At 41.6% G+C, this 27,027-nt stretch overlaps 1 protein-coding gene across 4 annotated transcripts; it reads left to right on the forward strand.

The window, feature by feature from the left end:
- On the forward strand, positions 1–26,939 carry kctd15b (potassium channel tetramerization domain containing 15b). 4 transcript variants are annotated; one of them, XM_082538116.1, is made up of 5 exons: positions 1–208; positions 3,499–3,674; positions 10,123–10,267; positions 14,812–15,117; positions 23,432–26,939. In XM_082538116.1, the coding sequence occupies exons 1-5, from the start codon at positions 158–160 to the stop codon at positions 23,588–23,590; spliced, it is 837 nt and encodes a 278-aa protein (XP_082394242.1). In that variant the 5' UTR covers positions 1–157; the 3' UTR covers positions 23,591–26,939. The 4 variants fall into 4 exon arrangements, with proteins under 4 accessions (XP_082394242.1, XP_082394241.1, XP_082394240.1 ...); XM_082538115.1 differs by lacking the exon at positions 1–208 and adding an exon at positions 219–841; XM_082538114.1 differs by lacking the exon at positions 1–208 and adding an exon at positions 850–1,178.
- Positions 26,940–27,027: the final 88 nt, after the last annotated feature.

Raw genomic sequence — 27,027 nt, forward strand, 5'->3', positions numbered from 1 at the left:
GTTGTGAGGGCGCTTTCTGCAGCAGCATGCATGCATGTCCATAGACGTCATTTGATTTTAATGGCCTGCAGGAAATTTGGCGTTACAATTCCAGACATTAAGGCAAGAGAGAGAGGGAGAGGAATAGAGAGCGGGAACACGGGGGGAAAATCACAGCATGAAAGATATTGGTTCAAGGATATCGCTTCATTTTCAACATATTTTTTCCTGCTGAGACTTTATCAACAAGTTATTGCGTCTTTATTATATGTTGCCTGAGTAAAGGACTATGGCAGCCCGCCCGCTTTAAACTTTAAATTTAGCTTGGAGATGGAGATGGAAATGTAATCCTACTAGCTGGACAGCCTGGGGAACTATTACATCAGACGAAATGACAATGATTAAAATCTGCTTTTTACTGCTCTAAATCTATTGAGCGACAGACAGTTGCCTGTTAGGTTTCCTACCCCCTCGAAATCACAACTACTTTTTGCCGGAAAAAATAAGATAAGTTATTATATCTATGTAGTCATAATTTCGGGAATAGAGGGTATCACGTTTTCTTCCTTGAGAAAATTGCCTGGGTGAGAGAGTGTAGTTGAGCTAATTGTAGCCTAATCCCTGGCCCAGAGGCGCTTGGGCAGCCCGGAGCAAGATTTTTCTTTTTTAGCTCCGCTCTGTTATTTAGAGAAGGATTATTGGCTTTCTTCTTCTCATAACAAACCACAGGGGCAGTTTCATTTAGGCAAAAAGGCAGACAAGAAGCCGAAATACGAAGCAGGATTCCAATAAGAGCGCACATTTTACGCGTATCCAAATAAGAGCAGAGAAGGGGAAGGAGATCATCTCATCTATGTTCAAGGTAAGGACGCTTCCTGTGCGCTTTGGTACAAAGAAGCTTGGTGAGGACAGGTCGAGCCAGCCTTGCAATTGAGCCTTTAAAGCCACAGAGACTCTTTGCAGTCGATCCCGGCCACAACCTAGCGTCTTTTAAAAGCAGTTTTGTGTCGGATACAGAAAAAATACTTGGCTTTTCCGTGCGGCAGTATAGGTACTGGAACTGGACGGCGGTGTAGTTCGGTGACAAACTCGGGGGCATTTTGAGAAAATATTTGAAAATTTTGGGGGGTTACGCGGACAGCAGCTGGGACTGACCGCCGGCACGGATTTCCCCCGGACTCCCTACAATGTTTGAAACGGTAGGGTGACAATTTAATATTACAGAATCCAATGTTTTTTACGCACAGTGTAGGCTTAGGAGGTACAGTTTTCGTGAAGGACAGTTGAACTGTGCTGGAGAGTCCTGCATAGGGCTACTGCTCAACCAAAGTGTATTTTCTGTCTTTTCTGCCAGACTGTACCCTATAGTTAACACGTGTGTGTTTTATCAATCGGGTAGTGAATTACACGTGTCGGGATTATGCTTTTAATTGTACAGCAGCAATAAGACGCCATGTTGAGCATTTGGTAGATTAAAGGCAGAGCAGGGGCTTGTGGTGTTCCTGCGGAGGGAGTGTTGTATCGCACCGTTTCTTTTTCAGAGATTTCTGTGTCCGTGGTTCGTGGTTGTTTTAAAGATCGGTCGTCAGGGTTTATGTTGCTGTCATTAAGTGTGAGCTCGACAGCAGTATGTCTGAGCAGGGGTCAGCGAAGGGAACCAGCAAGAAAGCAATTCAAAGAAGGAAAGTTGAGTCTCTGTAGCTGCTGTGATTTTTGTGAAGGAATTTATGTGTTGTGTGTCTACGTGTGTCACTCACTGTTTGTGTGTATGTGATAGGGAACAAGAGAGTTGGGAACAAGCGAAATCAATGAGAATGTGATCGGGATAGTAAGAAGATTTCTATATTTATTTTCCACATTTGTTCTTCATTGTATGTCAGTGTAGGGAATTCATTGTTTAATTGGTGGATAAGTAGGAAAGAGGAAAATACCCGCGATGGGACAGACCGATGGGTGTTCGTGTGTGTCTTTGTGTATGTGCCCTAAACTTCTTAAGTCTCTCCAAGTTTTTTCTCTGTTCCTGGGTTTTGAAATGTAATCCCGTCTTCTTGTAATCGCATTAAACGAACACGATACTGCTGTGAGGAGGTCTATATAAAAAAAAGTCTCCTGTCTCATAGTGTGCCCACTGGCATTTCTCTTAGAGCCGCGGGGATGATCTGGACTTTGGCAAAAGGTCTCCCGTCTATCAGTAATGACAGTGCAACAGCCCATATGTGCAACAGAAAACTGATCAGTTCACATAATTTAGTGAAAGCTGGGATTTTATTATATCAGTCTGTTTAAACACACACACGTGTACTATGAAGCTCCTATTATTATTTTAGGTTTCCTCGAATGGAAGGTCTGTATTTCAACCAGAGCCTGTAGGCACGGACTAGTGGTGATAAAGTGGAGAAACGGTGACCTTTATTCTGTGATTATTAAAGAAAATTGACTAAGATCAGTATATCTTTGTTTACTTTTCCTTTAAAAAAATAAACTCAGCCTCTGTGATGTACAATATGCTTCGTAACAGATAATAGTAACACTGAAATGTGGCCACACTGATGTTTTGTGGTTCACCTGCCGCTGTTGGCAAACAAATTACGCACCAGTAGGTTGGATATAAACGCCTCCTCCGCTCCTCCTGAAGCAGTGCGGAATCAAATGACGGCGCATCGAATTGAAAATATTTTGTCAATCATTTCATCAGGTAATCTAATTCAGCTCTGCACTGACCTCGGAGTGCTCCGGCGTGCTCCCAGTAAGCCCCAGTCCCAAATATATGCACCCACAGTCTGTATACAGTAGGCTCTAGTGCCATGTACTTTACTTTATTTTAGTGGTTAATCAACGACACTGAGCTACAGCAAGTAGATACACAATAGTTTGGCCTGCAAGTAACATGATACTTCTCCTGCTTTCGACTGAAATCGGATGCGTTTTTGTGCAATACACGAGGCCCGTGTGCCTCAAACTATCTGCGGACACATGACAATCTTAATCTTTTTGTGTACTGAATGGATGCGTGTGCGTGTCAGAAGAAAAGTTGAAAGCTCCCTCCCCGTCGAGCTTTCCTTACTCTTAGATTGGTGGTTGGTGTGTCTGGGCGCATCACGTCTAACACATAAGGCGACCTTTAATTAGAATATTGCAGCAGCAGTTTATTTTATTCCCCTGGAGGCTGACACCTAGCATTCCTCTCTCTCCCCCCTCACCCTGTCTCCGTCTCCCCCTCTCTTTTTCTATCTGTCTATCTCCTTCTGTCTCTCTCTCTCTTTCTCTCTCTCTCTCACCCCGATTCTAATAAGCATCCTCCTATCCTCGCCTGCGGTGCTGCATGAAAAGATGCAAACATACTTAATTAGAGCGGTGGCAATAATTTCCAGGCTAAATATGCGACCAGACAGACATGGAAGTGATCTGATACCATTCAGAAAGGATACTATCTACTTCCCTGTTTAGGAGCACTCTGCTGATTTTTTTTATTTCTTCTTTACCTTTATTCCCATGGCTTTTCTCTATACTTGCTTTCAGGAGGGAAGAAGCATGTCAAGGCTGTCTCTGACCCGGTCCCCGGTCTCTCCTCTGGCCGCTCAGGGGATCCCTCTGCCGGCTCAGCTGACCAAGGCGAACGCCCCGGTGCACATCGATGTCGGGGGACACATGTACACTAGCAGCCTGGCAACCCTCACCAAGTACCCAGATTCAAGGTAAGATCAGTCCCTGCCTCTAGCATCGCTGCTGATCTTAATGTATTAATTCATAGCTTATCTATTTTTTATTTATTTTTTAAAATCAACTTTAAGAAATATGAGCAAACTAAAGAGTAGTTTATTCTGTCTCTTGCTGCTTTTGTTTAAAATGTGACACGGTTATGCATTTATTCCAGTTTAACTAAATAATTGAAAATGTTTCCTAAATAAATATTCAGTTAGATTTCAGTCACTTTTTATCTTAGTAGCTTTATGTTGCATTTTTCACAGTGAATCGTTTAAAAAATAGATTTGACTGGCGGTTTTGTTAATGAAGTCTAACAGAATCTGAGATGTTAGCAAGTCATTTAGCTGACTGGCATTGGGACGTCACCAGTGAAACTTTGGGGACAATTTCCCCACATATCTTTTCAAATCATGTGGGGGCATTTCTCTTCTCTTCATTCTTTCAACTTTGTACCTTAAAAATGATACATGTGATTGCTTTTTTGTTTGTTTGTTTTAAAGGTGATTATTCCAATCTTCCAATAAATACCTCCAGGGCTTTTATTTTTTATCTCCTTTCACATGGTAGCTGCTATTGAAAATTCAGCTGCTGTGCAGAACCTTACACATGTTTTACTGCTGATGTGAGTAGTAGTGTTTGTGTGAATTCACATTTTCACACTACGCCCCCTTTTCACAGTCCTTATTTATTTATTTTATTCTATTTTTCCCACAGATCAGGGTGCTGTTAGGAATACTGGAAAAAAATTAATGACGTAAACGTCCAGAACCCCCTTAATCAAAGTTGATGTAAAACAGCTTCAAATGTGATTAAAATCATGGCATGTTCCAAGTTGTAGGGTTTTTTTTGCAACCGCCATTTATCATGTGTTGCAACATGACCTTATCAAAACATTTTAATAAAAAGTTGCATGACTTATCCTTTTATTTTGTGAGCTATTGTTTTCATTATCTGATTGCTATAGTCACACATGAAGCATTTCCACTTCTAAGAAAAAAAGCATGATGATTCAGGCTGTGTAAGAGCTGATGGTAATCCACCATCCCACACTTTTATACACATTTTTAGCTCCATCCACAAACAAGGTGCCACTACTAAAGGAAGAAAATTCAAATAATGATAAAACGACTCCGTTTTATGCTGATTTGAATGACCCCTCCCATATTTTCCTCTAATGCAGTTTGTCATTTATTGCATTATGCTCCCTGCATTTCGGCATCAGCTGAATCCCATGTGGGCCAAGGTAAACATACACCAGGTTGTTAGAAAACCTGCCAAATTGGCTACAGGAAATAATCCACATAATCCCCTGGTAATAAAGTCTTGATATTCATAGAGTCTGCTGACAGGAAATCCCTGACAACTCTCTTTCTATTCCAGTGCAACATGTCATGAGAAAGATAAAGCTTAAACCAGAAAAGGGTTTATCGTTGTTTGTGTTATTAAGACAATTTTTTTTGTCCACTATTTCAGTGTCATAGTCAGTTTATCCAGTGGACAGATGGTTTTTACATTTCTGTGTCATTTGTATTCGCAATTGTGCATTGCTATTGTGTTCCTGTATTTATTATGCTCTGATGCAGCTTTACGCTTTACAAAGAAGTTATTCACTCTGAGATGCACAGGGTCTTTACTCCAAATGCAGCACAGAGTCATGTCAGAGCATCCAAGCAGTGTTTTTACAGTAAAGACCGGATATCAGTGTGAGTGTTGGTTTGGTTTAAGTGCTCTTTCCTCTTTCTTTCTCCTTCTCTTTTCACACATGCTCCTTTGCTCCTTCTCTCTCTCCCTCCCTCTGTCTTGTGCTGTTTCTTTCTCACTCTGGATCACACACAAACACGCGTGCACACACGCACATATTCACATGCATACACTCACTGTTTCTCTCTTTCTCCCAGCCTCCTCAGCGTACAGTTGGCCTCAGGGCTCCACTTTCCACTGGAGCCAGTGGAAGGAGGGGCCCTTTTGTGTGAATTAGTATAATGGCTGACAGCAGAAAGCAAAACAATTACACTGGCATAACCGCATATGCTGTGTTCAGCTACATCCGGTCAAGAAAAGGCGCACGGGCAAAACTGAAAACGTGACGACTGAAAGAGCAGGGCTAAAGAGTTTGAAGTTGCTGATTACTTTTAATAGATTGGGTTCTAAATAATGCAGGGTGCCAAGAGAAAGTTAGTCTAGTAACTAATGTGTGGATATTCATCTTCTTCTGTGTGGGCCATATTAAGGGACAAGGGTCATGAAACATTGATGTGCACTCTGTGTAGCTCTCAAAGAGGACAGTCTCAGCAGTCACTTGAACAGAAGCTGAGGAAATTAGGGGAAATGTTCCACAGACAAGGAAACTATTTTGAAAGGACCACTGGACATTTTTCTCTATGAAGACGAGACTTCTATGTCCATAGATGATAGATCTGTACTGGCTTTATGCTTTTTCAGTGGTCCTCTGTTTCTGGAAATGTACTTTTCTATAAGCTGAGCTCAAAATATGTAACAGAATTTTGGAGTTGTGTTATTTTATTGCTATTTTGTTTCATTATCACAAGCTTCTTTTTTAGTACCAACACCACACCATGAGATAAAGCTGAAGCTTTCAAATAAATCTTTTACTCTGTTCACTTAATGTTAAATATTAACAGGAAGTAATTGTTGCTCCGGAGTAGAAATAGCCGTATTATACAACCATAAAGTAACAGATAAGAAAACAGAGCTGCAGGCAAATATTGGCAGTACCAAAGTGGAGATGTTTGCATTAATACATTCATGTTTATAGTATTTCTTATTTTTTAAAAATCACATAATCTTGCAATTAACCCCAATTTGGACAGATACTGAGCAACTGAGATATACACAGTGAAAGTTATTACCAGAGAACCAGCGAATTCTGTTGCTGCTGATTGCATTAACACGTCAAGATTTTCAAAGGCATTATAGTTAGGCTGGAACTTGAGTTAAATGTTCTCATTTATTTTCCATAAGTCACGATCTTCGGAAAAAGCGAAAGTGTGTTTCCTTATTTTGAAACCTGTATCACCCTTCCTTTGGGTTAGCTTGTTTGGAGAACCATGAGTTTATCTAGTATTTCACAGTTGCTTCAAGCATGACTTTGCGAATCAGAGCCAGGGACTGTAGCGATTTGGTTTTGAACTTTCTTATTTGACTTTCCCTACTCGGAAGCCATTGTGGGCAGCCTTTGATGTCAGGTTGGACAGCCTCACCGAGATCCCTGGGTGTGTTTGTTTCACTTTCCAAGAAGCACTGGGTGCTTTGTCTTCGTTAGGGGTCCACAAGTGATACAGTTTCCACACATTGTCTGTTCAAGCAGAATCAGTGTTACCTGGGTCCTATTCCCAACCTCGCGAGGATGCGTCTTTGGCAGCTCTCAGCCTCTGGCTGGCTTTAACTGGTGAAGCAAACATCCTGCCAGATATTGCCCACCTACTGCCCCACTGCCTGCCCTCGCTTGGCACCACAAGGGTAGGAGATCTGAGCCATCCGTGATAACCTCCAACACCCACCACCTCCCTCGTTCTCAGTGACTAGCACGCATTATCCAAGTTTTTTAGTTCCGTCAAACCTTTTTCTCTCCCACTTTATCTCTCTGCATTTCTCCTGCATTCTGTTTGTTTCTTTCTGTGCTTCTTTTTCTTTTCTCTGTACTTCTGTTTTTTTTGTACTTTCGCCTATCGTTGCCTGTCTCTTTGTTTTTTGGCCCTTCTGTTTGTGTATCTTGTCTCTTAATTTCTTTATACAACCCCCATTCCCTATGGACACACCCTTTTCTCTCTACCTACCTGTTAAAAACAGCCCACTCTCCAATTCAGAGATTTAACAGAAAAGGGAAAAATGAGGAGACCAACAGAGAAGACAGCGAGACAGAGAGAGAGAGAAAGAGAGAGCGAGAGAGAAGGGAGTTGGAGAGAGGGAAAGAAAAAGAAAAACAGGCAGCATTTTAATTGCTTTTTAAAAAAGTGGAGATGAAAAACAGAGTTAGCCTGGAGGGGTATGGTGAAATTCTAGCTGGAAGAATTGCAAGACCATATGAGAAAGGAACACCTCGGGCAAAACAGGGAGATGAGTATTGGTTTTTTATAAAGCATTTTGCATCGATTTCCAGAGAGAAAGCAAGTAAGGGAGAAGGATAGAGACAGAGAGAGAGAGACAGAAAGAAGGAAAGTCGGAGAGAGTGAAAAAGAGAAAGGATGGCAGGAGGGGAGAGAGGGGGGAGAACCATCTTTGCTTTCCTTCTTCACACAGTCAAGTCAAAGAAAAGAGACAGAGCAAATTTAATTTGATAGCTTCTGTGTGTTGAGCCAACACATCAGGGTCAGAAGATACCTGATGCAGCCAATAACTACAAGCTCATACACTTTTACAAAGCAGCCGATTGTAATTGTAAATTCAAGCGAAATGAGTCTGTGAGTAAAGCCTTGGTGTCTGTTCATTGACATTCCCACTACAGCTCCCTTCCTCTGTCATGTAATAGAGTTTGACAATGCCAGTGTTCAGGCAGTGCTTTGTGTGTGTGTGTGTGTGTGTGTGTGTGTGTGTGTCTGTGTGTGTGTGTGTGTGTGTGTGTGCGTGCGTGCGTGCGTGCGTGCGTGCGTGCGTGCGTGCGTGCGTGTGCGTGCGTGTGCTGGTCGGCATATTTGCAAATAGGTTTTATGATTTTCTTTTGTCGCACAACTTTGTCAGCCAACCTAGAAGCTGTTGTTGTGATTAAAGTGCTGATTACTTCAAAATGATGATAATAACAGCAACATAGCTCCGTGCCAAGAGCTGTTTCTCTGCAAGACGATGTACTGTAAATGTGCACGGAAAACGTTAAGAAGGTTACGTGCAACAGATTTCTCGTGTAAATCAGCGGTACAGCTTATTTACACTGCGTAGGCATTCCAGGTTTCTCTGCTGAGGGTGAGTTTTGTTTAAAAATGAGTCACCAAATTAAATTATTGCACTTCAGACTTCGGAAACTTTAGCGAAATGGGACACTTGCACATTCTCAATATTAGGGAGATGCTAAAAAACTGTTTTTTAATTATTAAAAAGGGGATATTTAGTACTTGGAAATGAACAAACAGATAAAGTGAAGGTGCCTGGATGAGATCATTAGACCAGCGAGAGAGGAACCTGCAGGTAAGCGGCAGGAAAAGCACACAAATATTAGGGGAAATGAATATCTGTCCAAGGGTATCTCGAGGCGCGGCACCAGCATGGTGTGATGAAAGTTTAAAGATAACAGCAATTTCCACTCTTTGCTTTGATGAGCCCCTGTAGCTGGCTTCAGCCCAGCCCTTCATCTTGCAGTAAACTGAAAGGGTTAAACATGGGATACTAGGAGGCAACAAGTGTTTTATTATTATAGCAAAGTCTTGTCAATACTTAGTGAAAGCTTAAAAGTATATATGTATTTACTGTCTTTAGTTTATCATTATTCACATCATTTGGGCACTGATATTTACATTATCTTAGAAGTTATTGTGTCCTTGCTTCAACATGTGAAAGAGATACCTCTGTTGACTAATATAGTTATTTTAATTCATTTTAACCCATTTAATAGAGGGAGAAAATGAAAACTCAGCACACTTTGTTGGGTTCTGGTCATGTTTCTCATCTTAAAATGGATTTCTGAAAACAAATTCAAATATTTAATAGTCAATATGTTGAGTTCATTCTCAGTGGGGTGGTTCATATTCACAAATATAAGTGTATGTTTTAGATCAGAATTATCAGCTGGTGCTTTGTCTTTTTATTCTTCTACAAGAAAAACTTGCACAGATTGCAAAGGAAGAAACACTAATATCCTATGATTCCAGCTGCAAGACAATAATCTTCTCGCCATTAAAGCGAACTGCAATTACATACATTAAGAAAATTACGTTCTGCAATTTTCCCTCATACTAAGACAATACAGCACAAGAAGAGTGTTATTACAAGCTGTAACACTGTATTAAATTAAAGCAGTATGGCCTACAGTAGGATTGAGTCTGTCCGAATTCCCCTTGAATTAATAACGAAATCAAACTGTAAAAGTAAAATATCTTTTTCCACATATTCTCACATTAATATGTGGCCCGTCACCATTTCCTACCTCTGTTTCATTTCCAGCCTTCTGACAGATGGAATAATAGAGCTGTAATGCTACATTCATGCCATTAATTTCTGTAAGTACAAGCAGCAAGCGTGTGTGTTGTTGTAATCTCTCTACAGAAGGGACACTTCAAACAAGTCTGGAATGGAGGAACGGTGCCTTAAGCCCCTTGTTTCAACCTGGGATGCTAATACATTTCAAGCTTAGTGCTAATAAAATTGAAAAATAAATGGAGGGTAATTGTTTCATGCATTTGAAGGGAACTGGCTCATTCCATTATGTGGTTGTGTTTGTGTGTGCGGCTGTCTGCGTGCGTGTGTTTGTGTGTGTCTTTCAATTTCCAGAATCAGTCGTCTGTTCAATGGCACCGAGCCCATCGTGTTGGACAGCTTGAAGCAGCACTACTTCATAGATCGGGATGGCGAGATATTCCGCTACATTCTCAGTTTCCTCAGGACCAGCAAATTGCTCCTTCCAGATGACTTCAAGGTATGTGTCTGCACCACAGTATACTGTATTGTGTGTACCTGTCTGCACCATCAACTCACTGTTTGAACAACATAACATAAAAGGCATTTGCCCAGACATCAGCTCACACTCTGTGTGCTTCTTTATTTTTCGAAAGATTGCACGTTTAAGTGTGAATACTTCTGTATTTATTACAGTTTCTCTGTTCTCTGATTGATAGCATGTTTTCAAAATAAACCTGATACCACAACAGTGCAACTAGTTGTGCTTGATACGCACAGCCTTACCCCCCTTAAGTGTATCATATGAATTATGTGTAGTAGAAACATAAACAGTAGTTAAGAAACTTTGAAGAGGAAAAAATGGATGCAGCCTGATTATTAAATGGTGGAAAGGTAAACTGCTAACTGGTTAACTGGAGCATGGTCTGGTGGTGTGCATGCCAAAGCCTTGAGCTGTTGTTTTTCACCCAGTGTAATTTCTATAGAAGTGATCCCAGGTGAAATAACCCCTTATGAACTTCCACTCAGCTCCATGCAGACAGTAACTCTCATCCAGAGTCTAGAATTGGAAGGGAAAGGTCCAGTTTAATACCTGGTGCCCCATATATGCGTACTTCTTTGCACTTGCTCTTTGCTCTTTGTGAGACAATGAACCTGCATGCATGTGTGTCCTGTTTTAGTGGCATGTCAGTATCTATTGCAGACAATGTAGGTGCTTTGTCATATTCCTGTATTAAACAATTTAAAGCACATGTTCGGGGCACAAAAGCAAATTGTGAAAAGTTTTACATTTAAATGTATTATCTGTACGAGCTTTTTTGCATTCGCTGTATTTTTGTGTTGTGAAGGTTTCAGTTTGACAGAGTAAACTGTGTGTGTGTGTGTTAGCTGTAAAAGTTGTGTAAGAAGCTGATGTGATAGAGTGTTAGCAAACTTTAAACATTAGCATTTCACTGAAGTTGTGTTTCTGGACACCTGCCAATGTAAGTCCAATAAATCCAAAATATCTGTGTCTTTAGTTGTTAAATTCTTGCCTATGTTCATTAGTTGACTTTGTCTACATGCTATTTGCTTCTGGCCAGGTAACATTTAGTTGGTGTAACAGAGCTTTTTTTTTGCCTCCTGCTGCTTGAAATGAGGGTGATGAGAGTGAGGGATGAGAGTAAACCAAAATAGTAAAGCTACAGGCTGTGAAAACAAAACGATGATCTAAAAGATGCTAAAATGTTTAGCTGACCCTAAAAAAGCCTGAAGCGTTAGAGGGATGATCACTACCTATGACCCCGCTCACATTGCACGCATGCCATTTAATCTACTGTAATATAAAAGATAACGATTAAATTTATTTTTGGCACTAGTACAGATTTAGTCTCACCTAACAAGTATTCATACAATCATATGCGACGTTGTCAGAATGATTATCTTCCTACAGCTTCTTCCTTCTCGAGGTTTTCATTCCATGATACAGTTTCCTAGGTGTATTCTACACTTCGCTTCACGTCAACCCCACCTTAGTTTTCATGACCTTTTCACTGCACTGGCACTTGTTCATCATTCTGTATGAGGTAACAAGGCAAAGCCAAGCCACTGAGAGCCAGGGGCAAACTCTTTGGGCCCCACGGATAGTCTGAACAAGAGCCAAACCACAGACAACAGAACATGACATGAAAGCCCTGCATATTTTGGCAAATGACGGCCTGACTCAGTACCGATTAGATTTTCCCTTCTTATTCATACACCCCTCCTCCCCTCTGTTAAATCTTGACAGTCCAATCAGGCACCACAGTGGAAGAGAATGCATTGGACTTCATTGTTTCAACTCATTACGATCCCCTCGCATAAGCCTGTGTTGATCTGCATACCTTTCAATTTGCGTGAAGCCGGGGAAAAAAAATGCAAATAGTGCGAGGCGGAATTGAGCATGTCCTTATCTGAACACAATCAGGCTTGCCGTCGCCCCAGGGCTGGGTCTGTTCTGCTGCTGGCAGCCACGGCGCTGTGTGTTTTGCTAAATCAATGTGAAAGTCTGAGCAGAATAGGAAAAGAAATTTTTCAGCCTGCATCACTGGAACAAAATATTCACTATTAATATCCTCCCTCATCACATTATTCAAACTACAATTAATCACGAGAGAGTAAGCAATGCTCAGTCATATTGAGGGCATGGTTATAAACCGGTAAGAGTTACTGTTTTCTGTTATTATTCAGATTTTGCATTACTCCTTAAATTGATTTTTTTTTTCATCTCAGATGCTGGAAATGACAGAAAGGCGCTTTTATTGTGATTTTATTTTATTTTTGAGTGACATTGTTATTCAACAACCTTGAACTTCTGCTTTTTTGGGGGGTCATTTTTGACCAAAACCTACATTACGTCTTCACTAGTCCTCTAAACTCCCTTATAGTGACATTTTCCATCATTTTCTTCTTCTCTTTCTCTGTCTCTCCCTCCCTCCCTCTGTCCTTCCCTGAAATGTTGCCTTGCCAGTGGGCGATCAGGTCGGATCATTATTTTGAAGCTCAAACGGGCTGTCTGGACACAGGATTGGGGGATGAATTGTCTCGTAGAGCTGGCAGCAGTAGCAGCAGCTTCAGCAGCCAGGACGGAGCTGTTGGCCCTGTCTCCCTCTCATCCTCACCTCAGCGCTTAGGATTACTCTGTTGTTTTCTGCTCTACTCAGGATGACTAAAGTGCCTCGCAGACAGACCCCTGTTAAAAACATATCCATCCATGGCTTCAGACCTGTGAAGGATGAGGAGTAGCACTTTGATACAGAGAGCTGCCTGAAGGGGAGCGTCTCAGTATGAGTTTTGTCAGCTGCAGCAAGAAGGCCAGGAGAAAAAAGACAGGGAGTAAGGGAGAGAAAAAGGGAAAAAAGGACCTCCACCCCCTCTTTTCGCATTCTGAAATCTTAAACATTAGACCGTCAGCTTAAGATGTGTTGCGTCAACGCCGTGTCCAGATGGAGTTGTATTTGGGTGTCGTTCACATGCCTCGGATGAAGGCACAGTTTAGATGAAGGGGTAAAACAGTGAGGGAGGCTTTTCAAGGCTAAAGAGTCTGACAGAAGCAGCAGGGTTAATGAATATGCTGTTTGCTGCCATGCTCTGTTTCTGTGCCCAGCAGTGGTCTTGAGAAGGAAAAGGGGAAAAACTCTTTCTAGATCAGGGCTCGCTGCCAGCGCCGACACCCAGACACCCAGACACCCAGAGCCACCAATGATGCAGACTATATGAAACATATGTTGTTTTTGCAGCACAAACACACATTGTCTCACTTGGGTGTTTGGACTTTGTTCTACGAAAAAACCCAGCAACCTCTTTCTCGAAAAACGTCACCAAATGGACAATCACTTCTTTGCTTCAGTTTACTATGTCCATTCATTGAATTAAGCTGTCATTGTTTGCCACTGTGAAACATTAATCAGAACACAGATTTATTAATTACTAATTATTTAGCAAAAAGGTTTTGCAGCATTTAGGTGTAACCTAATTAAATCTTGTTCTAATAGGAGCTTAACATCGGGCCACAAGCCTTATTAACATAAAACTCCCTCCATGTGAGGAATACATTAAAAACCTCCTTGGCTGATGATTGTCCTCATGTTCACTTGCACATATCTTTTCCTCACCTCCCGTCTGCCTCCAATAGCGAACCTCCGCCTTCCCGTATTTTCTGTGGTAGTGGTGAATGATGGTGCCATCTGGTCTTGTGGGAAATTAGAGGCAAGAGCGCAGGGGCAAATGGCCCCCAGCAAACCCTGCCCAGGAGGGAGAGGCAGGCAATCTGCTGCAGACTGTCTGTGCACAGGAATGCACCATCCCACTTCACCAGAGCCCAACTGACGGCCTTTCTGGAGTCAGCTCACTAAAACATGCTAAAGGCTAACACCACTCTGCCAAGAGCTACTGTGGAGGAGAGCTGCAGCATGGCTATCCTTTGTTTATTGAGAGTGTTGTCCTGCTGGTCCGAGTCCATCACTGATCTTGGTTTATTGTTCTTCAATCTGGTCGACGTATTACATGAAACCAAATGCATTTTAAAAAAAATTTTAGCTTCATGGGGACAAACAAAGGTCACATTTTTGTATTATATTAAGATTAATTTGTCATTCGTGCAAGTTTATAAATTTAAAATCCTACACTGTTATTTTGCCATTTGTAAAAAAAATAATAATAATTTATCTATCTGTCAATGTGCAATTAGTTATTAGATCTTCTGTGAGTTACCTTTGCTACACAGGTAACACACACTTCACTACAGTGGAAGAGTCAGAGTTCATATACAGCAAGAACCCACTCTTGGAGTAATTAGAGGTTAAGTGTCTTGGTCAAGGACATCATTAGCTGCTGTGAGGAAGCCATAAGGAGTCCCGCAGATATACTTTTCTCTGTCATATTAATGTTGCACAATACTGTATATGTGTAGGGTTTCTCTGTGACCTTGGTGATGAGTTGCAATCCAGAGAAAGTCATAGTGTGTTAGTCACACATATTGCCAAGAGGAGTATAATACACATGCAAAGTCACTGCTCTCATCTGTACGTTTGTCTGCCTGTACAGGACTTCCACCTGCTGTACGAAGAGGCGCGTTATTACCAGCTGACACCCATGATCAAGGAGCTCGAGCGCTGGAAGCAGGAGCGCGAGCAACGACGGATGGCACAGCCCTGTGACTGCCTTGTGGTTCGTGTCACACCTGACCTGGGCGAGAGGATCGCCCTGAGCGGAGAGAAGGTCCTCATTGAGGAGATCTTTCCTGAGACTGGAGACGTTATGTGTAACTCGGTCAATGCTGGCTGGAACCAGGACCCAACACACGTCATCCGCTTTCCCCTCAATGGCTACTGCAGGCTCAACTCCGTCCAGGTAAGACGCTGAAATGCCTGTCCTTTGTTCATCTCCTTCTCTGCCCATGATTTATTTATCACATTCTAGACTTGTGTGTAAAACACATTACAGTGTTTACAGTTTTACTTGAGTTAGATTGTCCTGTGTGTACACCTCTGAGTGTAGTGCCAATATAACAAATATGTGCTGATATCTAACAATGACTTTCATGCGTAGTTATTTTTTCTGTTACATTTATTCACTAATAAGCGTGATATCATGGTACTTGCAGAGAATCAAGAGCAAAATGGCTTTGTGTAACAGAAAGTTCTGATGTGTGTCTAATATGTGACTGCAGCATAGTCACAGTCTTTCTAAAACTGGAGGCGGCATCATGATCAAGGCTGCATTCTGTAGCTACCAAATCAGCTAAGTTAGGTAACTGACAGCTGTCTTCAGCTGTGAGGAATTTGCTTGCTCATATAGAGCTGATTCAGCTCTTCCAACACCTCCTCACCTCAGCTGAAAAGGAATAAACTGTAATCTTATAGATGCAACCTTTAAAACTTTCATTTTTAACGTGAATATGCAAAGATCCAACTTACTGGCTCGCTGCTAACAACAAAACTTACAACGTGATCATGAAACTAACAGTGGTAGTTAATATGAACATTGTGCAACATGGGGGGGGAAAGCCACAAAGTAACTTTAGTGGCGCACTTGCAGAAGAGTCGGAAAGTGTCAAAATGCCTATGTGCATTATGTTTCATTATCTTTACCCAAACAGCTTAGTTTAGCTTACTTTCAACATGAAGATAAAATATTGAATATTTGTTTTATTTCTAACTGTCGCATAGTGAAACTGTACACAATGTTTTATGATACTGTGCTTGTATACCCCTCCATTCTCTTTTCTTACCAATTCTTTATTTAATGTTAGCCACAGGATGCAGACTCCAAAGAGGAACTTATGTATTTATCTACTCATTTATCCAGCAAAGTATTCTGCTTGGCAAGCAAACCATTTTTCACACCAACTTTCAACATTTTCATAAACATTTGAACACCTGGCTGGGATTTGCTCAACCTGCTGAGGGAGAGGTGGCTTTCTGTTGGTCACCTTCTGTGTGAGTCCTGTGCCAGTCTGCAGAGTTTATTTTCAGGTTGCTTTCCCAGATAAATGCTGTTATATACACTGATTTTCTTCAGTAACAGTAAGCTGGAATTACACCTCAAAACTTTGCTGTAAGGCACTTAGCATGATTTGTGGCCCACTATATTGCATTTTGCCACAGTAGAGATAATAGCTTGTTGTCAATAACTGGCATAATAGCCACTCTGGAGCAACAGCTGGAGTGTGCAGGTGTACAAAAACCTTTGGAGTTTTTCATTTTGTCAAACGATGGTCTTCAGTTGGCTGTTGGGGATGAGAATGATGCAAAACCTCAGCACGGTATTACCATAAAGCAATTTACCGCCAATATCATATCAAATACATTTGCTTTATGATCTGTTTTTGAATAAGTTTGGCACCGGTTTGAAAAATGGTGTGAGATGAACATCCGTTTTTGGTCAAGCAGAGTTGACCATGTTGTGGAGTCAAGTAGTAAGAGATTAAAAGCAACTTCAGAAAAAAATAGTTTTACAGTAGTGTTACCCTGTGAGAGAAAGAGAGGACGGGGGGAAACATAACAGTCTCACACCACAGGCTCGATATAACACACTTGAGTGCCCACAGCCATGAACAAACCTACACATAGAGGAGCCTTCACCCCTTCAGCACCCAGAGAGAGCCTCTCCCAGGCAGGCTAGTGCACTCTGACACCTCCACCTCCTTCCTGCCAGCGTGAGAGACCACCTCCAGGGAGGAGAGCAGAGCGAGTGGGACAAAGCACGTGTGGACTGCGGCCATGTTTTCCTGCGAAAAAATGAAGAAGAGAAATGGAAAGGGGGGAAAATGATATGCATAATTTACGCTTTACTCCTTTTTAAGACACAGCTCCTTTTTTAAAAAGACTCCAATATAACACCGCTCAAGGCAATTGAAATACACGTATTGCATTTTTTAATACCATACTTACAATTTCTCAAACAGCCTAAACCGGTTTATACTTCTTTTATAGATTTTTAAATGACTTACAATATAATTAATTGGCCGCATCAACTAACACAACATTTTCCCACTCTGTTTACCAGTGAGACTGGTTATGGGATGTGAGCACATCTGACTAACACAATCTGAACGGCATCTTTATTGTTTAGGCTTTTATTAGGCTGTTCTTCTGAAGGCGAGGTGAGCCGAAACCCTTTTCTCATACAAACTCGTACAAGGCGGATCTGCGAGATTTATAGGCAGCGACCCCTTCTTGTCTCATATTCTGGCCTCTCCTTGGTGTCTCCTCGTGAGCCCTCTAAGATACAGCTCTACGGCATTCGTTAAAAAAAATAATGAAAAGCACAAACACACACACACGTACATATGCACACACAGTGAAGGGGCCCGGCTCATTGAGTCGATGTAGATGAGGACACAAGGAGCAGATGGAGGTGTTTTTTTGTTGTAAGGGGAGATTTTTCCAAACAACTTACTCATTCTGTTCTCTTTCATTGTTGCGTGAAGGAATGAAAAGGTTAGGAAAATAATCCTTGTCTTACCTGCCAGACAATGAGCCTCTGATCTGATTTCAAGCCTGGACCCTAACCCAGGGGAACACACACACAACCACACCCTGCCCACAGAGGAAGTTCAGGGAGAGCATGGGGAGGCTGCGGCAGCACCGTCTGAAACTTATTTACTGTGTGATTGGATCAGTTTCAGAAGAGGTCTTGACAGGAAAGAGATGGATATATGATGACATTTAAATGTGTGCTGTTTTCACTTTATTATGTCAGAGGTGTAGAGATTTTATTGAAGCTGAGGTACTGTTGCTTTCGTGCTCCAGGCTGGACACTGCTAGACCTTGTTATAGTTGGTCACAAAATGATAACACACATTTCTCCATACCTTACTGTACACTAAGTATATCGACCTGTTTTCTAAACATTTAATATTCCATTTTAATAAGATAAAACATGAGGATAATTCATGAACATTGAAAAGATTTCCATGACTCGGTTTTCATGCTTTTAAAATTGGTGATATATCATTATACTGTATCATCTATTTATAGTTTGAAATGTGGCAGCAGTAATTCTTTGCATGTTGAGATATATATGTATTCTGTTGCCTTGCAAATTTAGCCACTTCTTTAATCTGTTGTCTTGTGTATTTAAATGCGAGAGAGGGAGAATAAACAAATCCACCTTGGCAAGTAACTCTCCATGAAGTCATGAATGGAATTTCGGGAGTAATGCAAACCACCTGCGCTGTGATGTAGATCCAGCGGGGGGAAACAAAAAGCAGCAAAGGCACTGAATGCAGGGAAAACATTTAGCCAAAGAGCCACAGAGGTGTACACACACGCGTCCCAGCGCTAGAGCTGGGCCTGCTGTTCCATACATCACCATGATGAAGCACTCAGATCAGACCAGAACCAATCCGTCCTACATCAATGTGACAGCGGAGGCAGTCGTAGAGAAGGGTCCCCTGTCCCCCTGCTGCCCAGGCGGAGAACGCAACACGTCGCAACACTCTCTTACATGTCACGCTGCCACTCCATCAATCCAGCGCTGGGTGAAAAGAGAAAGCACAGCTCATCAGAGCAGACACGGCCACACAAACACCTCCGCTGCGCTCCTCAGTGGCCCGAGTGGCAGAGTAAGACATTAACACTACTATGGCTTTGGGTCCCTTAGCTTTCTGTGTGGCTCTGTGGGTAAAGCACAATGTCAAGATTAACAGTAAGCAAGCCAGTGTGTAGAGAGGATTAAAGCTGGGAAATTCTGGCTGCTGACAGCTTCAGCAGTTGATGCCAGAAAAATCTTTAAAAAATTGTTCTAATTCGTTTGTTGGACACGGGCTGATTAGGTAGTGGAACGTAAATCAGAATAATGACAGAGAAGGACAATTCAACTGAAGACAATTAGGTAATTAACAAGTCGTAGTTTAATCAAAAGAAATGAATCAAATATATGGCACTTTTTTTCTGTGTTACATTTTATTGATCAAGTGTCACAAAATCTTTATCTCTGTAGAAATGGCTCATACAATAAGTGTACTGTAAATGTGAACATCAGTGATGGAAATTTTACGAAGTCAAATGCTCCAATGAGAATATGTTTCACTACAAATGAAACTTATTTATTCCAAGTCTAATTTTAAGGAAAAGATGTATTAACAACAAAATGAGCTTATAAAATATAAAAAAAAGAGATTTATAGAATATTACACTATTGCTTATGGGCTAAGCAATAATTTAATAGTTATTATTAATAGCTGATCAAGATAATTGTAACAGTTATTTCCACTCCAGGATTGTTTTAATCTAGATTGGATGATGGTTTGCATTTTCTGTAAGTGGTGCGGGAGTATAAAGTGGTATAAAATGTAAAGAGTTTTAAAGATTGTGCTTTTAGGACATGAGTAAATTCGCAAAGTTTTCTTTGATGATGGCTCTTGGTGTCTTAAATACGAGAACAAGTAACTAAAATTGAAATAGAAAAGGTCAGCGGATGAGTCAGGTGGAGCCCTTGTGTATTTAAGTCTCCTCAGTTTAGTAGTTGAACTACTTGCAGTCCCTTTGAGGACGGACCTAACCCAAAACACCTCTGTGCTCAGTATGTATTTACTGTGCCAGGGTTAAGTGTTGCATTCCCACAAGGGTCACCTGAGCTAAAAATCCTCGGTGAATCATGATGCTTAAAGACACTTTAGAGTGCCTATTTGTAATGGAGCTCAGTCAGCTGCAAGTAGACTGTTCTGTCAACGTGTTTTTGCTGTCTGTGACTCTTTAAAAAGCTGGCAGATGGCTTAGAGAATTAGAAAGAGTTGGAGCTTCACGGATGTTTTATGCCAGATGCTTGTGATAAGCAGAGGATACGACGCAGAGACTGCAGTTAGTGCTCCTTGTCACATATTGAAGACTGCATAGTTAAACAAAAGCAACCCCCTGAGTGTGGCGCCCACCTCATGCTACAGTGTGTGTGTGTCATAATGTGTCAATCATCTCTGTGTCTTGCGCCATGAGGAGCAAGTGTCTTACAACTCCTCCTGAGAAGTCTTGCAAGTGTGTCTGTGCACTCTGGTGGCCATCAATATTGTATTGTGCTCCGGTTTCCAGGCCTGAGACTCATCCACTTTGATACATGCCTCGCCATCTTGGCTAAGATGCTGGGAGGTTAGAGGAGTGAGGCTGATGTATACCCTACTGATCCCCGTGGTGACTCCAGGTTGAGTGGCAGCTCAGATGGATGGTTAAATGCTGAATGGTGTGCGTGTGTTTGAGGGGAGATCCCTGTGCGGCCAAGTCGACCGTGCAACCGCGAGACTGACTTCAAATGCAGGATCACTGGGGATGAAGAGGCTGAAGAGACACTTGTATTCAGCTTCAATCACAAAGACAGGAGAAGACAAAAGGAAGTGCTTGATTTCATAGAACAACTAGCAAAGTTTGGTGCTGCAATATCCTCTTCACTGTTATTTTGATTTCCTGCTTTGATTATTGTGGTGTCGTGCTGAAAAGAAGCCTGTCTTTAGGTTGAAAGTGGTGGACATGAAAAACGGAAAAAACAAAAAAACAAAACAAAGACTGCTAATTAGCTGTAATCCAATTTCGTGGAAATCACCGTGTTAGAGATGAGGCATCGACCAATGAGGGTGCCCACATGCAACTCGCCGTTAGAATATTTTGTTATGGTTTCGCTCAAGTGAGGCAGTAAAGGAAGCAAAGAAATCTGCATAAGTACAACATAAGCTGGGATCTGAAAGCCTGCGGTCAGAAGTATGTTCTGCAGAACTGAGAAACCAGACATGTTTTAGCTTTTTAAGAGGGTGCATTACTTTTCCTTGTCAACGGGGACTGATTTCGGGACATTGTCCTGTGGACATTAAAACCTTTTGCTTGGATACGTCTTAATTATTCACTATATTGTTTATTCCCCCATGGCACTAACTCACTGTGTCAAACTGAATGCGAAGGTTTTTTTTTTTATGGCATCTTATAGTCATTACAGTATCCTTGAGTCAGTTACAACTATCTATAATAATATCCTTAAGTCTTTTGTGTTGCCATGCATTAATGATAAAAGTGTTTTCAGAATATCTTTATTGATCAGGCCATTCTCCTCTGTGACCAAATTCATTGCTGAACATGATGGAGTCCCACATGCGTTAAGAGATGATGGGGAAAAATGCAATGTGATGCAATGATCAAAGAAGGCTATGTAATATCATTTCCATAATCGTTAGGCTCCTCCGTCGTCTGTCATGGATTTGGGAGTGTTTGATGCTTGGGCAGGTCTCTTAATTAGCCGTCCTCACCATCAGCTGTCTGCTGCCCCTTCTGTCTCACAAATTACATAGTTTGTTGTTGTCATTTTGCTAGAGGACAAAAAGGGGGAGGGGGTTAACTTTCGCAAGTGGTCCTTTCTGCTTACAAGTAGCATGTCGGTGCACATTTAAGTTTTAATTTGAAAGCAGATGGGTGCTGGGGTTTTTCAGGTCTGTTCAACAAGTTTGTATGCATTTGTTATATTTTGGATTTGTACATTTTAATTCTTGCACGTTGTGTGAGTTTATCTGCTCTTCTTCACTGTATCCCCAACTGAGGAGGCTGCGGCCCTTTGACTTGCAGGCCTAAACATTCAACCGTAGCACGCCAATGGGGCCTAAGCTGTAATTAGAGAGGTCATCCTTCGCCACGAGTGCACGTGTCAATGTGTGTCTGTGCGCATGTGTGTGTGTGTGTGTGTATGAGCATCTGAAGAAATCATTCTGTTTTTGTGAACTTCTCTGGCTCTCTATCTGGCAGAAAGAGTTAGCCCTTGGCGAGACCTTTCATTTCCATGCGCTGCACACTTCTTTAAAAGGAAGGGGGGATAAGTAAATACACGGCACTCCTCTCACTGGGATTTAGATCTATACCCCCTCCAAAAAAACAACATCCCACATGGATTACCCCAGATGAGTGATGCTGAAGTTCACGCGTTTGAGTCTGAGCGCATCTCTTGTTTGGACTACTGTGTGTATCACTGTCCAGACTAGAGGGGTAACATGAACCCCATCTCCTCTTCTCTCCCTGCAGCTCCAACACGTTGTCCACACTCAGATGACCCATAACTCCTCATCGTCATTCCCCACACGTCGCTCTCTCTTTCGCTCACGGACCTCACTTCTCCTCTCACCCAAGCCTCATTACTCAAATTAGGAGCTCCAGTAATCACCACGCTGAGCTACACTCAGCCTCTTAACACACCTCACTCACTCTCAGCTCTCCTCATCCCTTTGAGCTCATGCCCTCAGTTCGGTAGCCAATCTAGCACAAGCAGCATGAATATTGCAGAGATGGTGTGATGTCGGAGTGCCCTCTGGATTTATCTCATCACTGTGTGCGATTGGAGGTGGGGGAGGGTTAATGACACATGGTGCACGTTGTGACTGATGAACATCGGAGGTTGATGTCCGTTGACTGGATGTGTAGATATCAAAAACTTCATTAGTAAAAATGCTCATTCATTAGTAAAAATGGATAGCAAACTTTATTTTTACAGTAGAAAGACTTGGCCGTGGCCAGACTCTGGAACAACAAAATTTTTACGCAAAAACAAACAAAAAAAGATTTATCACACAAAAAGTTAAAGTTAAAACAATGAAAAAGTCCAATTCTTGGGAAAATACACAAAGTTGTTTAACTGTTGAGGATGATGTTATACGTCTTATATATAAATACTAAACTATAATCAGCACAAAGACTAAAAACAAGGTTAGCCAAGGAAATTAACCTACCAGCACCTCTAAAGATGCTGTAATCTGTTACTCTGCACTAAAACTGAAGTATAAACGCAACAAATTTTTCTGATTGGTTACAGGCCAAAGCAGTTATGAGATCATTAACTTTCTAGTGTGTCTGGTGGTGGCTTTGGCAACTGTTCCTCACCAAGACATAAAGCAGAGCACAGTAAAACAGGGAATTGTTTTGTTTTTACTCTTTGGATTTTGTGCAGATTAAACAAACAAAATCGAAAGTGTTAGTGAGCTTTTGATGTGACAGGAGGACAAACTTGTTATTGGACAGAGCTGCACTATTAATCTTCCCATCTTGGCAAGAATAAGCATATTTCACAAAACGTCAAACTATTCCTTAGAGCTGTATAAAACCTGAAACCTGCATCCTATCTGCAAACTGTTTCATTTAGACTTGTCCTTACTGACATGGTACCTTTGTTGTAAATGCCTTCTTCTCTGTCCTCTCTGCAGGTTCTGGAGCGTCTTTTCCAGAAAGGTTTCAGCGTGGCAGCATCATGCGGAGGCGGCGTGGACTCGTCCCAGTTTAGCGAGTATGTGTTGTGTCGTGAGGACCGGCGAAGTCTCTCCATTAACACACCCATCAGGATAAAACAAGAACCCCTGGACTAGAGCGTTCTGGGCGAGGGACTGCCAACACCCCCACCTCCCCCTAATACTTCTTCCATCTTCTCACACCACCCCACCCCTGCCTACTCCAACTCCCTTCCTGCCCTAATAGGACCACAACCACCCCCAACATACCTAAGTATTAGCAGAGGCTTGTTAACCTCACCAGTTCTCTGCAAAAACTCTAAGGGGAATGTAGTACCAAACAAAGGAAAAAAAAAAGCATCAGCAACAAAAGTTTTTAATTATGTTAAACAACGCCCAAAGAATCTGGGACTGTGATGAAAACAACAATGACGAACGGACACCACAGCAGCTGACAGCTCAACATTTTAGCACAGTGACTGGTTGTTTTTTTTCCCTTACCTTGTCATAAAAAGGTGTCCTGAGACTCTTGGAGGGACACAGTTTTCCCCCCTCTCATGCCTTGAACTCCAATCCACTTCATCATCAGCATACCACATACACCCCAACCCTCTATCTTTTGTTTCGTCCGTGTCTGTGTGTGAGGCCTCAGTCTTCTCTGACTGGTGACAAGTCTGGTCTATTGTGGGACAAGGAAGATTTGGCAGACAGGATGTTTTTAAGGATGACAACAAGAGGACATGATTTAATGTTGTGAACTCCCACCCCCTCTCCCACAACCCCCAAGATCCCATGACCCTCACCCTACAGGCCTGGCTTCGACTGTCAGGACCTTGCCAAACACGACATCGTTTGCCAACTGATTGTTTATTACAATTTTTCATTGTTGTTTCTAAAGTATGTTCTTCTTGCTCCTTTTGCTGTTCTTATCATGACATAGTGTAAACAATTATTATTAATAGGATTATTTTTAATGTCTCTTTTTTTCTTTCTCCAATATGAAGGATGTATGAAAATTGTATTCATTAGGCTCTGAGAGCTTGTGAGGGAGCTTTTCTTGGCAGTAGCTGCAGAAACTCAGATGTCTGCAGGCTATGTGGCTAAAGCAATCTGACTGGCAATGCATTCAGAGCCAGAAAAAGTCCCATTGTTCGAACCAGAATGGAAGAAAACCTGGATGTTTTGACATTGTTTTTAGTCAAATGTGTAGCGCACATGAAAAAAAAAAGAAGTGCTCCAGAATTTCTGCTTATTAGCTCTAAAACATATCTCGGGTCTCTGATTGGATTCTCTCACACGAGCACAAAGGATTTGTTCACACTTAGTTAAAGAACATTTGTAAATTTGAAATTCAGGTCAAATTTGCACACGCTCCAAGTGTATTGCAGTTTTGTTGAGTTAGAATGTTAAAGACTTGAGGACCAACGGAGAAAGCTGACGTTTACCAGTATATCTCATAATCAGCACGAGATATACTTTAAATGCTAAATGTTTCTTTGCACTTCAACATTTCCAACAGAGCTGCTCTGACCTGCTCCCTCAACACACTTGCTGGAGTCCAGTGAACGGCACCAAGTCAAGCTGATTCTCTTCTCGTGTTTTAGGAGACTGTGACATTAAAATATTTAAAAAGAGAAAGAAAAAAAACTCCAACTGAACAAACACTCTGGTACCAAAGTAGACGAGGTGCCTGTTTTGTTGATTGTACAAATATAAAGATGTTCTTTGTTGCAGTTTATAGCGAAATAAGACTAAATGCATTATTCAGAGCTGTATGAAGGGTACCAATATTTGATCCTCCAGGTTGCCAGTCTTGACAGTTTTCTTGAGAGTAGCTCACAGAACCTCCAGAGCAAGTTTGAAAGACAAGGTCTCTGTTTCAGGATTGTCACTTCTAAGTGAAGATTATTTCATTGGTTCTTCACATGTATGTATGGCAGAACCCAAACTGAACTATACTCACAGCATCAGCATATTATTCACAAAGAGGCATGTGGGCGGCATTTACTCTCTCCTGCTCTCGTTCTTTTGGTCTTATTCTCAACATTTCTGGATCAAAGACAGAAACAAGAAAGGCCAAGTTTTCATGCTTTATATTTGTGTGTAACTTACAGATGCTGTTTCTTCCATTCCAAAAGACTGAGGAGAAAAAAGAAGCCCATTCTGATCTTTGTGGGTGCTGGCAGTTTTTTGAGTTAAACTGGGGTTGTTTTTAGCAGTCCATTAAAAATGGGCGGTGGTTGTTCAGACTATGTTGTTTGTAATAGAATATTTAGTTTTTCTGGATGCTGCTGATTAAAAGAGGCCAATTAGTGGGTGAAGATGGACTGAGTTTAAGTGTTGCTTCAAGTCAAATGCAGTCCTCCCTGCGGGTCTTTTTAAAAAAAATATACAATCAAGTCCTTTGTTCTGACCTGCCAGTGGCCTGCGCCTTTGTATCTAGTCGCCTCAAAGGGAATGGTCAACCAGCCCTTTCATGTGCCAAGGCATGTTGGGCGCTTCACAGTCATCTTCACCCCCCTCTGCTTCCCTGAAGGCTCCAAGCTCAGTGGTGCCAGTAGAAACACGGGTTGTACCCCCTGCTGCTGTGTCATCCCTCATGCCCCATTTTCAAAATGCCCTCCTACGCCATAGCTCGTTGGACCACACCACAGCAAACCAAACAAACTGATGAGTCAAATACGAACATACTCCGAGCAGACTGTACTGTGCAGCCAGTCCACTTTACTGTGGTGTAGATGCGAAGATCTTTGATTCATGTGATATGAGGTGTAGAACTCCATCTGGGTAGTTTCTTGAGGAAGAGTGGTAAAAATCAGTGATCAGTGTTCTAAAACTACACGTACAAGAACAACTTTTTCAGGAAGGAGGAAAAGAAAGCAGTTTTAGTTTGCCTCCCTGAAGTGGCACGGTTAATTATATTATAATAGACTCTAAACAACTTCCGAGAGCTAAGGGGTTACGCATTTGAAATAAAAAAATAAATAAAGATTTGTATTTGTGAGAAAAAAAGAGTAGATATGGGTTTCTGCAATAAAACCTCAGTATAGAAATAGCAGGTTATCTACAGAGACAGGAACGTGTAATTGGACTGGAAAGTTCATAGACATGTTCACATGCCACCCATTAAGTAAAAATACTGGTCAGTGTTCAGCCTGTCCACACGACATTTGCTCCACTTCTGAGGCGGGTCAGTTGTACAGTTATTGTAAATTGAATTATCAGGACGCTGGGTTTTATGGGAGCCTCGTGTTTTTAAGAGACATCTCAGTCCTCTTCAGAAAAGAATGAAAAGAATTCAAAGCGTAACATTGTGTAAATATGGATTAAAACATTTCAAAGGGTATAATAAGGTGCAAATGTATATTATTTAAAGTGTTTAAAAACCATTAGACTGTGGTATTAAAGGGCATGTGTTCATTTACAGTGTCTCCATTTGACTTTTCTTGCATATTTGCGATAATAAAAGGATGTACTGTATATCTGACATGTGTCACATTGCTCTCATGTTTTTGAACAACCCCCATAGGATGAGAAATTTCAACTGTCTGTCCTCTCTCACTGAACTGATGCAA

This window comes from Aulonocara stuartgranti (assembly GCF_965226115.1).
Source record: "Aulonocara stuartgranti genome assembly, chromosome: 1".
Classification (NCBI taxonomy): Eukaryota; Metazoa; Chordata; class Actinopteri; order Cichliformes; family Cichlidae; genus Aulonocara; species Aulonocara stuartgranti.

What these genes read in the sequence shown, in the direction of transcription:
- kctd15b (XM_082538116.1), top strand. Translation starts at nt 158, where the DNA reads ATGAAAGATATTGGTTCAAGGATATCGCTTCATTTTCAACATATTTTT. An exon ending in ATTTTCAACATATTTTTTCC is followed by an intron (nt 209 to 3,498) that starts TGCTGAGACTTT and finishes ACTTGCTTTCAG; the next exon opens with GAGGGAAGAAGCATGTCAAG. An exon ending in GCAGGCTCAACTCCGTCCAG is followed by an intron (nt 15,118 to 23,431) that starts GTAAGACGCTGA and finishes TCCTCTCTGCAG; the next exon opens with GTTCTGGAGCGTCTTTTCCA.